The sequence below is a fragment of the Saimiri boliviensis genome, chromosome 2 (genome assembly GCF_048565385.1).
Source record: "Saimiri boliviensis isolate mSaiBol1 chromosome 2, mSaiBol1.pri, whole genome shotgun sequence".
Taxonomy (NCBI): domain Eukaryota; kingdom Metazoa; phylum Chordata; class Mammalia; order Primates; family Cebidae; genus Saimiri; species Saimiri boliviensis.
Window position 1 is genome coordinate 172,711,195 of NC_133450.1, and position 13,072 is coordinate 172,724,266.

Sequence of the window (13,072 nt, forward strand, 5' to 3'; positions counted from 1 at the left end):
GTGTCAATATTAGATCAATGAGAGAGAAAATTAACAAGTATATGCAGGACTTGAACTCAGATCTGGACCAAACAAACCTAAAAGACATCTACAGAACTCTCCACCCCAAATCCACCGAATATATATTATTCTCAGCACCACATCACACTTATTCTAAAATTGACCACAGAATTAGAAGTAAAACATTCCTCAGCAAATGCAAAAGAATGGAAATCATAGCAAACAGTCTCTCAGACCACAGGGTAATCAAACTAGAACTCAGGATTAAGGAACTCACTCAAAACTGCACAGCCACATGGGAACTCAACAGCCTGCTCCTGAATGACTACTGGATAAATAGGAAATGAAGGCAGAAATAAAGATGCTTTTTGAAACCAATGAGAACAAAGACACAATGTACCAGAATCTCTGGGACACATTTAAAGCAGTGTGTAGAAGAAAATTTATAGCAATAAATGTCCACAAGAGAAGGAAGGAAAGATCTAAAATCAACACCCTAACTTCACAATTAAAAGAACTAGAGGAGCAAGATCAAACAAATTCAAAAGCTAGCAGAAAACAAGAAATAACTAAGAGCAGAGCAGAACTGAGGGAGATAGAGACACAAAAAACTCCTCAAAAAATCAGTAAATTGAGGAGCTGGTTTTTTGAACAAATCAACAAAATAGATAGATGGCTAGCCAGACTAATAAAGAAGAAATGAGAGAAGAATCAAATAGATGGCAATAAAAAATGATAAAGGAGACATCACCACTGATCCCACAGAAATATAAACTACCATCAGAGATTACTACAAACAACTCTATGCAAATAAACCACTAAATCTAGAAGAAATGAATAAATTCCTGGACTTTAAACACCCTCCCAAGACTAAACCAGGAAGAATCTGACTTTCTTAATAGACTAATAACAAGGTCTGAAATTGAGGCAGCAATTAATAGCCTACCAACTAAAAAAAGTCCAGAACTAGATTGGTTCACAGCTGAATTCTACCAGAGGTACAAGAGGAGATGGAACCATTTCTTCTGAACCGATTCCAAACAATACAAAGAGAGGGAATCCTCCCTAACTCATTTTATGAGACCAATATCATCCTGATACCAAAACCCCCAGAGACATACTAAAAAAGAAAATTTCAGGCCAATACCCATGATGATCACTAATGTGAAATTCCTCAATAAAATACTGGCAAACCAAATCCAACAGCACATCAAAAAGCTTATCCATCATTATCAAGTCTTCTTCATCTCTGTGATGCAAGGCTGGTTCAACATACACAAATCAATAAATGTAATCCATAAGTTAAATAGAACCAAAGACAAAAACCACATGATTATTTCAATAGGTGCAGAGAAGGCCTTTGACAAAATTCAACAGCCCTTTATCTTAAAAATTCTCAATAAACTAGGTAGCAGTGGAATGTATCTCAAAATAATAATAGCTATTTATGAAAAACCAACAGCCAATATCATATTGAATGGGCAAAAACTGGAAGCATTCCCTTTGAAAGATAAGGATGCCCTCTCTCCCCACTACTATTCAACATAGTATTGAAAGTTCTGGCCAGGGCAATCAGGCAAGAAAAAGAAATAAAGGGTATTCAATTAGGAAAAGAGAATGTCAAATTATCTTTATTTGCAGACGACATGATTGTATATTTAGAAGACCCCATCATCTCAGCCCAAAACCTCCTTAAGCTGATAAGCAACTTTAGCAAAGTCTCAGGATACAAAATCGATGTGTAAAAATCACAAGCATTTCTATACACCAATAAGAGACAAACAGCCAAATCATGAGTGAACTCCCATTCACAATTGCTACAAAGAGAATAAAATAACTAGGACTACAACTTACAAGGGATGTGAAGGACCTCTTCAAGGAGATCTACAAACCACTGCTCAAGGAAATAAGAGAGGACACAAATAGACAGAAGAAAATTCCATGCTCATGGATAGGAAGAATCAATATTGTGAAAAAGGCCATACTGCCCAAAGTATTTTATAGATTCAGTGCTATCCCCATCAAGCTACCATTGACTTTCTTCATAGAATTGGAAAAAAAACACCTTAAATTTCATATGGAATCAAAAAAGAGCCCAAGTAGCCAAGACAATCCTAAGCAAAACAAACAAACAAACAAACAAAAAACAAACCCCCCTGCCACAAAGCTAGAGACATCATAGTACCTGACTTCAAACTATACTATAAAGCTACAGTAGTCAAAACAGCATGCTACTGGTACCAAAACAGAGACATAGACCAATGAAACAGAACAGAGGCCTCAGAATTAATGCCACATATCTACAACCATCTGATCTTTTAAAAACCTGACAAAAACAAGCAATGGGGAAAGGATTACCTATTTAATAAATGGTGTCGGGAAAACCGGCTAGTCATATGCAGAAAGCTGAAACTGAATCCCTGCCTTACACCTTATACAAAAATTAACTCAAGATGGATCAAAGATTTAAACATAAGACCTGACACCATAAAAACCCTAGAAGAAAACCTAGGCAAAGCATTCAGGCCATAGCCATGTGCAAGGACTTCTTAACAAAAAAACCAAAAGCAATGACAACAAAAGCCAAAACAGACAAGTAGGATTTAATTAAACCAAAGAGATTCTGCACAGCAAAAAACAAACAAACAAACAAACAAACAAACAAACAAAAAACTATTATTAGAATGAATAGGCAACCTACAGAACGGAAACATTTTTTTGCAATTTACCCATCTGACACAGGGCTAATATCCAGAATCTACTAATAACTTAAACAAATTTACAAGAAAAAACAAATAATGCCATCAAAAAGTGGGCAAAGGATATGAACAGGCATTTCTTAAAAGAGGATATTTATGCAGCCAACAGACATATGAAAAAATGCTCATCAACACTGGTTATTAGAGAAATGCAAATTAAAACCACATTGAGATACCATCTCAGGCCAGTTAGAATGGCAATCGCTAAAAAATCAGGAGACCACAGATGCTGGAGAGAATGTGGAGAAATAGTAGCGCTTTTACACTGTTGGTGGGATTGTAAATTAGTTCATCCATTATGGAAGACAATGTGGCAATTCCTCAAGGATCAAGAACTAGAAATACCATTTGACCCAGCAATACCATTACTGGGTATATGCTATGCCCAAGGGATTATAAACCATTCTATCATAAAGACACATGCACATGTAAGTTTACTGCGGCACTGTTCACAATAGCAAAGACTTGGAACCAACCCAAATGCCCATCAATGACAGACTGGATAAAGAAAATGTGGCACATATACACCATGAATACTATGCAGCCATAAAAACGATGTGTTTGTGTCCTTTGTAGGGACTTGGATGAATCTGGAAACCATCATTCTCAGCAAGCCAACACAAGAACAGAAAACCAAAATACTGCATGTTCTCATGCGTAAGTGGATGTTGAACAATGAGAACACATGGACACAGGGAGGGGAACATCACACACTGGGGCTTGTAGGTGGTAGGGGGCAAGGGGAGGGGTAGCATTAGGAGAAATACCTAATGTAGATGACAGGGTGATGGATGCAGCAAACCACCATAGCATGTGTACACCTAAGTAACAAACCTGCATGTTCTGCACATGTACCCCAGAATTTAAAGTATGATAAATAAAATAAAAATAAATAAAAAAAATCACCTTGGAAGCTAATTAAAAACGCTAATTCCTATGGGCTTCTTCCCAGTGATCCTGCTTTATCACACTTGATACATGGCCTAGGAATCTGCATTTTCATCCCTAGGAGATGCTGATGTATAAGTCCTCACCTGGAGAAACAGTGGCTTAGAGAATATTCATATTCATTCAATAAATGTAGAGCTTGCCGCATGTGGGACCCTGAGGTGGCACTGGGCAATATACACAAGGATGAATAAGACCCGACCTGATTCCCACCGAGCTGAGAGCTGGAGCTTCCAAGGAGAAAACAGGGTCTGTGCTGCAAGGTAGGACATCAATAAGAACAGTAGCCCATTACAGCAATGGAGAAAAGCCATACCTGGGCTTCTGCACCTTCAATGTTGTGGGAGAGATTTCCATTTTGTACAGGTTCTGAAGCATCACTGGATGGTGTCATTTCAACTTCTGTGCTGGTGCTGTTCGGAAGCTCTATTTTTTCTGTGACATAATTTAAACACACACACACACACACACACACACACACACACACGCAGAGAGAGAGAGAGAGAGAGAGAGAGAGAGAGAGAGAGAGAGAGAGAGCGCAAATGGAATCAATGGGGGTAAAGAGCAATATTGAAAAGAACTTCCTAAAATATTGGGCCAAAGCAGAGGACAGTGGTGTCCCAGAGGTGATAAGGCCCAGGGCTGGTATTGAGCCCAGTGGGAAAGGAATTTCACTGTTCTTCCCCACATCTTTCAGGATACCACCCTGAATCCTTAATAGTACCCTGGCTTGCTGCTCTGGCATGACACCTTACCCTGAGTGCCCTATCAGCTCCTATAGTATGCCCTTCTCGAGTCTAGACAATTTTACCAACTAGCTATTCAGGAACATGAACGTAGACATTTAAAAACCAAAACCATACCCAATCTACATATTATTGTTTACACCCAGGACTGCAGCCTTCAGATATTTTCTTACAACAATACCTTTTCTTTCATACTGTACTCTGGAAATGATATTGGCTAGGGCTTCAGGGTCCTAGACTTTACTCTGCTACGATCAGGCTGTCACCTTAGGCTAGTCTCCTTCTTCCTCTGGGACTTGGGAAACTTATCTGTGAAATGAGGGGGTTTGACAGGTTGACCTCCAAGGGACATTATGCTCAGCTGTAATTCAGGCTCTGTGAGTGGAAACTCTTCCAGTGCCTAGGTGGCCATGGGCAGGGCAGGCTGGTGAATGCTACTCAGCACACTCCACATGGGCGCTTCCTATTGCAGGCAAGGCAACGGGGAGCCGGACAAGTAATAGAGGCCAAAGCCTGTGTCATTCCTCAATCAGAGAGAACATTTGGCTAGAGTGAAGTCAGAGGTCAGCAAGTGTGGATCTGACACTTGAGAAGTGACTCTAGGGTAATGGTTAAGCACTAGGACTCTGTAACACTGGGAATCGGACAAGCCTGGCTTCATATTCTGGATCTACAGCTTGAGCTATGTGACCCTTAGCAAGCGACTCAACCTCTCTGAGATTCAGTTTCTTCATCTGTAAAATTGGGGTGATGGCAACAATACTGCTACTACTATTACTGTTGTTACTACTACCACTAATAACGACAATAAGACAAATATGAGAAAAGAGTACTTCTGTAAAGATTAAATAAGAAAATGCATATAAAGCATTGAGCACAGTGCCTTGTGCAGAGCAATTAAGAAGCATAAACGATTTGGATCCTGATTATAGTGCCTGCCTTTCACTAGAGGAATTCTTTTTTATCATAACAAACAGGAGTACCTCCAGGTGATCAGTGTTTTGCACCACTGAGGTCTGCTCAGACTTCACTGGGAGGGAAATTTAAAGGTTCCTATTGAAAGCACACACTCTGGCTGTTTTAGGTCAAATCATGGATTTTGGGAGGAAATGAGGCTGTAGTACGCTGTCAGCATTGCTGGGGGTATCAGAATGCTCATCAGTATCATATCTGAGTAGTATCAGCCGCTCATCAAACATGAGAATAACCTTTTTTTTCCCCAGCAGCTTCAGAAGGACTAGACATTTCTATCACTGGTGCTTAAGAAAATAATTTGAGTTACAAAAAAATTGTTGAGTTTGAAGCAGCCACATTTTGGAAATCACATGGAAATATTTACGTTTATTTATGTATTTAGTTGTGGAATATAGACACATGAAAAGATTTAAATTAGAAATACCATAGAAACTCAAATTTACTTTATCTTTCCAAGTTTTTAGCAGTGACAGCAATATGTATGTGATGTGGTACGTGTGGCTATGCCAGTTTTTCTTAGTATGCTTGATTCAGTTATTTAAATTAAAAAATACTAAGGACCTTGGGTAAACATTAAAACTCTGTTTGGATAAATCTACTGGCTGATGTGATACAACCTTAGGATCAGCCTGCAATGGTAAGTTGACCCTAGTAACACAGAATACCGCATAAAAGGGGAGTGAAGATGTCCAAGAACAGAGATGAACAGAGGAGCAGAGACTACTGGCCAGGGATGATACTGAACCTGTGTGTGCACATCTTAGCTTACAAAGTGCTTTTACACAGCAGGCTGGGTGGGGGCTCATACTCAAAGAAAATATGAACATAAATCTTACTTTGAAAAGCATTAGACACACACTATTTTCTAGTTACAAAGTCATTCAGAGACTCAATAACATTAGAAAAATCCTTGGAATTAAGTGTCCTACCTCCTTAAAAAAGATTAAATCCAAGTCTAAGCTTGGCCAGTCATCAGGAGGAGGACTAGGACTGAGCCTAGGAATCTTTCATTCTAAGCTACCTCATTCTACAAAACACGAGTCAACAAGGGAAGTAGAAAAAATAACTTGTGCAGTTGAATCTAAACATCACTAACAAAACTCAACCTATGCGGTAGACTTTCATGGCGTGGCTTTACCTTTTTATAGTACAAAAGTAAAATATACTTATTCTAAAAAACTTTATAGAAGCATAAAGTAGCAGAAAAAAAATATATAACTCATCATCCCAGCTTTAGGAAGTAACTATTGTTAACATTTTAGCTGACTTCTTTCCAGTTTCTCTTTTCATATCTAACTGCATCTTAACTATTTCTCGGCCAAAAATTTTCCCTGAGGTAGAAGTTAGGATGACAGGAGAGGCAGAAAGTCTTCTATGGAGTGTCAGTATTTGGAGTGCAATGCTGTTGAATTTTGTCTGCAGATAATTTTAGTTACTTGGGTAATAGCTTCGTTTATAGCATAGATCCAGATCAGGTTAAATTTAGTTTGAATTTAGAATTAGAGAGCTATATTATAGTTACAGACAGGAGAGAAGGAACATCATGTTCCAAGTTAAAATAAGATGTCTGAATGTCACAATCTGGTCACATAGGAGCTCTGCAAAAGTCAGTGTAAAGAGACCTGGGGACTGTTATTGCTGAATTCTTAAGAAACAGGAGGCAGCTTCATCTCAAAAGGACTCTGTCACTCAGTTCAGGAGTGACCAAGTCTGTGCCATAAGCAATGTCACAGGTAAAAAAAATCTGGTTAGCAGGCAAGAATTACAAAAGGGGGACTCTCACCTTTGGTTAAACATTAAATGACATCGTGTGTGTGTGTGTGTGTGTGTGTGTGTGTGTGTGCGCGCGCGCACGTGCGTGTACATGTGTATGTGTGTGTACGTGTATACTCTTTATGTGGAATTCCTGAAATACAGTGATTTTCTATTCTTGAATGGAGATGACTAGTTAAGAGTTGGTTTTACTTCAGGTTCCTCAGAGAATAATTTTACTCTTCTTGGACTTCTAGAGTTACTGGTGACGTGCAATGCCCATGCATACCCTGTTCCCACAGGGGAAGAGGGACTCATTTCCTGTTGTCCGGGAAAGGGCTGTGCTGCAGAGGTCTGTGTCCGCACCAAGACAGGGGTTCCCACACTGGTTCTGACTCTCTGCTCCCCTTGCTTCCCCCAGGAAAGGTATGGGATTGATGCTTCCCTGCACTTACCTACGTGGTTGGCAGCCCCATTCTGCCGCTCATTCTCATCCACATGACATTTCTTCTTGGCAATCTTGTGGAGAATTGAAGCCTTTTCTCTGAACCTCCCTGAAGCAGGAAGGAGACACAATGAGAAAGAAGATAAAGAGTCTCAGGGCCAAGCAGGCACGTGGCCGCCTCAGTCACGCTGTACTAACAGCACGATCACTCCACTCTGTCCAACTCCAATGCACCAGGACCTTCCTGAAGGGTACTTTCTTGCCTTTGTAGATTTTTCAGCCCATTCTCTATTTGAGAATCTCTTCCCTCCCATCCAAGTTGCTGATAAAATTAACAAAAGCACCAAGCATCACTAAAGCTCCCCTACTGCTGAGCTCCAAAACAGGTCTAGAGAAAGAGAGCTGCTCTGGAGGCATGGCCATTTCTCTGGACTTAAACGTTCATCCCAGACCAGATTTTGACAATGGGCTGGGAAGGAAAGCCAAACCCAGGGTCCCCTGATTTGACTTCAGTTTTCAAACATTTACATGTTTAGTATCCCTAATTCAGAAAGCCAAAATCTGAAATCCAAAACACTTCTGGTCCCCAGCATTTTAGATAAGGGATACTCAACCTCTCTTATAATTAACATTGCTGTTTCTAAATGAGTCAGGAGCATGCATCAGGGCTTTCCAGATTAGCTGAGTCAGCTGCACTTAAGGCATCAATGAGGCAACTGATTCCATTTGTGGATTTAGGGCAAGGAAGGATCAACTGAGTGCAGCAAGTAATGTTGGTGATGAGACACTTTGGGAACGGTGCCAGACAGGCATGTTTATAGCGGCCCAATTCACAAGTGAGAAATGGTGGAACCAACCCAAATGCCCATCAATCAACGAGTGGATAAGAAAACCATGGTATATATGTATACATACATATGATGGAATACTATGTAGCCATAAAAAGGAATGAATTAACAGAATTTGCAGAGACCAGGATGAGATTGGAGACTATTATTCTAAATGATGTAACTCAGGAATGGAAAATCAAACATCGTATGTGCTCACTGATATATGGGAGCTAAGCTATGAAGATGTAAAGGCATAAGAATGATACACTAGCCTTTAGGACTTGGGGGGAAGAGTGGGAGGGGGATGAGGGATAAGAGACTACAAATACGGTGCAGTGTATGTGTGGGTGATGGGTGCACCAAAATCTCATAAATCACCACTAAAGAACTTACTCATGTAACCAAATACCACCTGTACCCCAATAACTTACGGAAAAATAAAAAAAGAAAGGTACTAGAAAAAAATGCCATTCTCAAAATAATCATTTTAAACAGCTATGCTGCAAGTGCATTGTTTAATTTCTTCTTCATTATTGACATAATGAATGGGCAAATGCATGCAATAAGCAACAACAACAAAAAAAGCAGGCAAAAGTGCAGAGATTAGGGAAACAGCATTTTTCTTTTTTAATCCTTGAATTTCTTCCTTGGGAACATTTAAGATATATAAAAAAATTCTCATTTTAAACTGACTATTGCCTAGATTCAGATATGAGTGTCTCAAAACACCACAACCCTTACAGTTTTCCCACTAGGTATTTTTCTGTTGACTGTGTTCCCTAGCAGAATATTAACAAGGGATCTCACTCTACTTTTCTATTTAGAACCAAACCAAATAAAAATGTTTCTCCCGGAGAGCTTCTTTTCCTAGGATAAAGCATGGCAGACAGGCACCCACTGCCTGCCTCCATGGTTTGGAGTCATGGCATGTGGTCATAGTGATGACTTGTGTGACTGGCTGGGACTGACAGCACCTGTAAACTAGAGTCAGATCAATGGACTCCAGCGGTGAAAATGACACAGGCTGTGTGACCTTTTCTGCTCACGGCTCCATTAGTCACAAGCCTGGACACTGTTACAACAAAGGCAATCTCTAGGACATAAGTACCTTAGTCTAGGCAATGAATGGGCACCACTGAGTACACTCTCAAAAGAAGTAGGAAGGAAAACATTTAATGGAGAAAAAGAGGTCAGTGTGTGGCTTGGGCTGCCTAAGGAATGAGAAAGAAGGATAAGGTGATGGGCATGACTCCATCCGTGAGGAATGTTGAAGGTCAGCATTAGCTTCACCATCCTGGCAGGTAGCTGGAATTTGGTTGTTTCTATTTAATCTCCAAGGGAAACTCTGGGAAGAATAAGGGAAAGGAAAGAAAGCCTGAAGATTAGGAAAAGGAGGCGGTAAAGAAGAACAAGAAAGGATAGAAATGAGAGAGAGAGGAATGCAAGGAAGAAGGAGGCAGGCAGGGGGCTATGATTGCCTGGAGGTTGTCCAGGCCGTGTGAACGTAAGACACTTTCCTGGCCACCAAACCTAGTCTTATTAGGAGATTAGATAAACAGATAACGAGAGTGAGCTTCAGTACTCTGCAGCTCTCAGCCTAAAGAGGGGTTGATAACTCCAGAAAGTCCCAAATCATGTGCTTTCCACCCAGAAGAGAAAAAAAGGAGGTTCTGAAACTTTATTGGAGACGAGGCTTCTACTAGTAAAACCATTCCATCATGGTCTGAGGGGCATTTTTGGAACTTAGAATATCCTGCCACTCTAAGAAAGATAGATGATCAGTATTTGCTATTTTAAAGTTATACATAAAATAATAATAAAGCAGGAAAGCATTCAGAAACAGAAACAAATAGGTCAGTGGAAATTAAACCTGAAATAACTCAACTTAAACAATGTCCGAAAGTCATGAATCATGCCAGAGAAAATACTGGATAGAAACCAGCTAATCACATATTGCTTGTGGTTATAAGACTCTTGTCAGAGTTAAGGTGTGTGCCAGAGAGAAATGATAATAAAAGGGACCCAAAAGCATGGAAGGGGAACCATGCCGTCTGCCAGGAAGCATCTTTCAGGACACTGTTGGCCACTGGCACTCATGGGCTGGTTTTCCCCAAATCTCCAAGGAAAATCTAGGCGAACAGGGTAGGCGATAACCCTAGAATTGGAATTTGATAGTTTCTCAGATACTTTACAGGCCAGTGAGACTGCATGTTACTCTCTTCCCACCGCAGCAGCACCTCAGGTTTTCTGCACTACTGAACAGTAGGAGGGATTAGCCTTATTTGTATCCTCTTGGGATTTAGCCTTAGGGGCAGCAAGGCAAAGCAGCAAGACTGGTGGGGAACTATCTTCTCCACAGACCTCTCCACCTTCTTCAATTCAACCTCTCCCCTAGATGATTCTTTGTCCCAACTAATATGACCTGGGGAAGAATTTCCTGTCTTCCACTTCTATAATAATTGTAACCCTGTCTGAGTAGCAATTCCTAGGTCCTTGCTGTTTATCAGAGGCCATTGAAACATGCAATGGGTATTAAAAATGGGAAGAAAAAGGGAAAGGAAAGGAAAAGACAGTCCCCTGGACCATCCAAGAACTGTATGAGGTGGATGCTCTTATCTCCATCTTTTCTCTTTTTGTCGCATCATTACGTCATTCCATGACATAAGTGCTGACAACGGCTGCTCCAGAGCCTAGAAGGATTTTCCCTTAAAGACTAGTTTCTAGAAAGGGAGCAGTTGAGGGCCCACCTTCAGAATGTGGCACACATGTGTAATCCTTCAGGAGGGTGGGGCAGAGCGAGACAAAGCCAGATTCGCTGATTCCAGCCCATTGGACAGCCCTGGGATCGTCACAGGGCACATTTTGAGAAATGCTGTGAGGATGAAGCTAACAGATACACGTGAGCCTGAAGGACCGGGGGAGAAGCCAGCAGAGAACCTGTGAGTTTTGAAGTGATCCTCTCTGCCTTGGGGTTGGAAGACATGGCACCTTCAGAATCTGTTCATCCCCAAGTCACAAGCTAGGAAGAATAGTAACAGGGTGTGTGTGTGTTGGGACAGCACAATTTGATGGTTAAATGGAGGCTAAGTGGATGTGACTGAGAGGCAGGTAGATCTGAGTTCAACTCCCAGCTCTCTCAGTGTCTCTGCTGAGTGATGGGTGAGTTTCTAAATATTTCTGGGCTTTAGTTTTCCCATCTGTTAAGCAGGGATTCCAGTTGTATTGGTAGAGTTACTGGTGACATACTATGTCCATACATGCCCTGTACTCATTTTCTGTCATCCAGGGAAGAGCTTAGCTGCAGGGGTCTTCTGTGAGAAAATGTGGGTAAAGGGCTTATCACAATGTGTGGCACTGAAAGAACTCTAAGTAAGAGGAAAAACGAGAATCAAACAGAATCTCAAGGATAAGGGTGATGTGGCCCAGAGTCACTCTAGAATTTTGCCATCTTCTCTTCTCTCAATCCACACAGGCTGAGCTAAATAATCAGCCACATTCAGACCCAGGAGTTGAAGCATATAGGGCCTTATTGGACTGGTATTCAGGTTTCAGTGAATCCCCCAAAACTGATTAGAAAAAGAATCATTTTACATCTTTCTGCAATTAAGAAGGTCAGGGTGATAGAGCTGGCTTTTGGGCTTTAACCATGGATAGCTCTGCAATCTTAAAATGGGAAGATAATGATCAGTTTTCCCCCATCACCTGCAGAACCAAAATTCAGACCAAGGAACTACTGCTGTTGCAAAAGGCATTTGCTCAAAAGAACCTCATGATACACTAGGTTCTTAACCCCTCTCCACTTCAGGTTCACAATGAGTAAGATGGAGACAAGAAGAGCATCCAGCTCATACAGTTCTTGGAAGGTCCAATGGGTTAATACCCATTGTATGTTTCAATGGCCTCTGATAAACAGCAAGAGCTTAGGAACTGCTACTCAGAAAGGGTTGCTATTATTATGGAAGCGGAACACAGGAAATTCTTCCCCTAAATTACTGAAAATAAGATTGATATTTAAAACAGAACTGATGCCTAGCAGCCTCAGGTGCAGACCCGGTGGTAAAGGGATCGCTCAGATATTTTAGGCACAGATTCCAAGATATGTTAGGCACAGATTCCACCCTAAAGGGTGGCATAGAGGAACGAATCTAAGAAATGATTGTATAACTTTGTGCTGGCGAAAAAGAATTATGATATTTTTCAAGGTGAGCGAAGGAGTTATTTTTAATGTGTTTCGAGGCAACCTTAAAAAGTATACTCTCTTGTGGTCTAAACCCTTAAAGTGTTGTATTTTTATGTAGCTACAGATATTTGTATAGTTAAAAATCTCAGAAGTAGCAAACTGCTCAAATCGTGAGGCACCTACGTCAAAACCTAGTACACAATTTTAATATAGTTTAGCTTGGTCTGAAATCTGCCAAAGAGTACCAGCTGAGCGTCCTCAGAGGAGTGTGTGTTGAGGGGGTGGTAGGGAAGTGCGGAAGTAAAAGATCCACGCATAAGAGCCGAATGTGAATTTTGAAAAACAACCAGCAATCAAAATCCTTGACCAGATCATTCTGACACAAAACAGAAGCTTCATGCTGCATTAAAAAAAACCACCTTTGGAGGGTCTGTTCA

The 13,072-nt window shown here is 40.7% G+C and overlaps 1 protein-coding gene across 2 annotated transcripts in view; it reads right to left on the reverse strand.

Moving 5' to 3' along the window:
* The window catches only part of SLC24A2 (solute carrier family 24 member 2), a 306,778-nt gene that overhangs the window by 92,014 nt on the left and 201,692 nt on the right, over positions 1-13,072 (reverse strand). For both annotated transcript variants that reach the window (XM_010338722.3, XM_010338723.3), the window contains 2 exons: positions 7,636-7,734; positions 4,024-4,142 (listed from right to left, as the gene is read on the reverse strand). In XM_010338722.3, the coding sequence (XP_010337024.1) occupies positions 4,024-4,142; positions 7,636-7,734 (218 nt within the window). The remainder of the gene's footprint in view (positions 1-4,023; positions 4,143-7,635; positions 7,735-13,072) is intronic.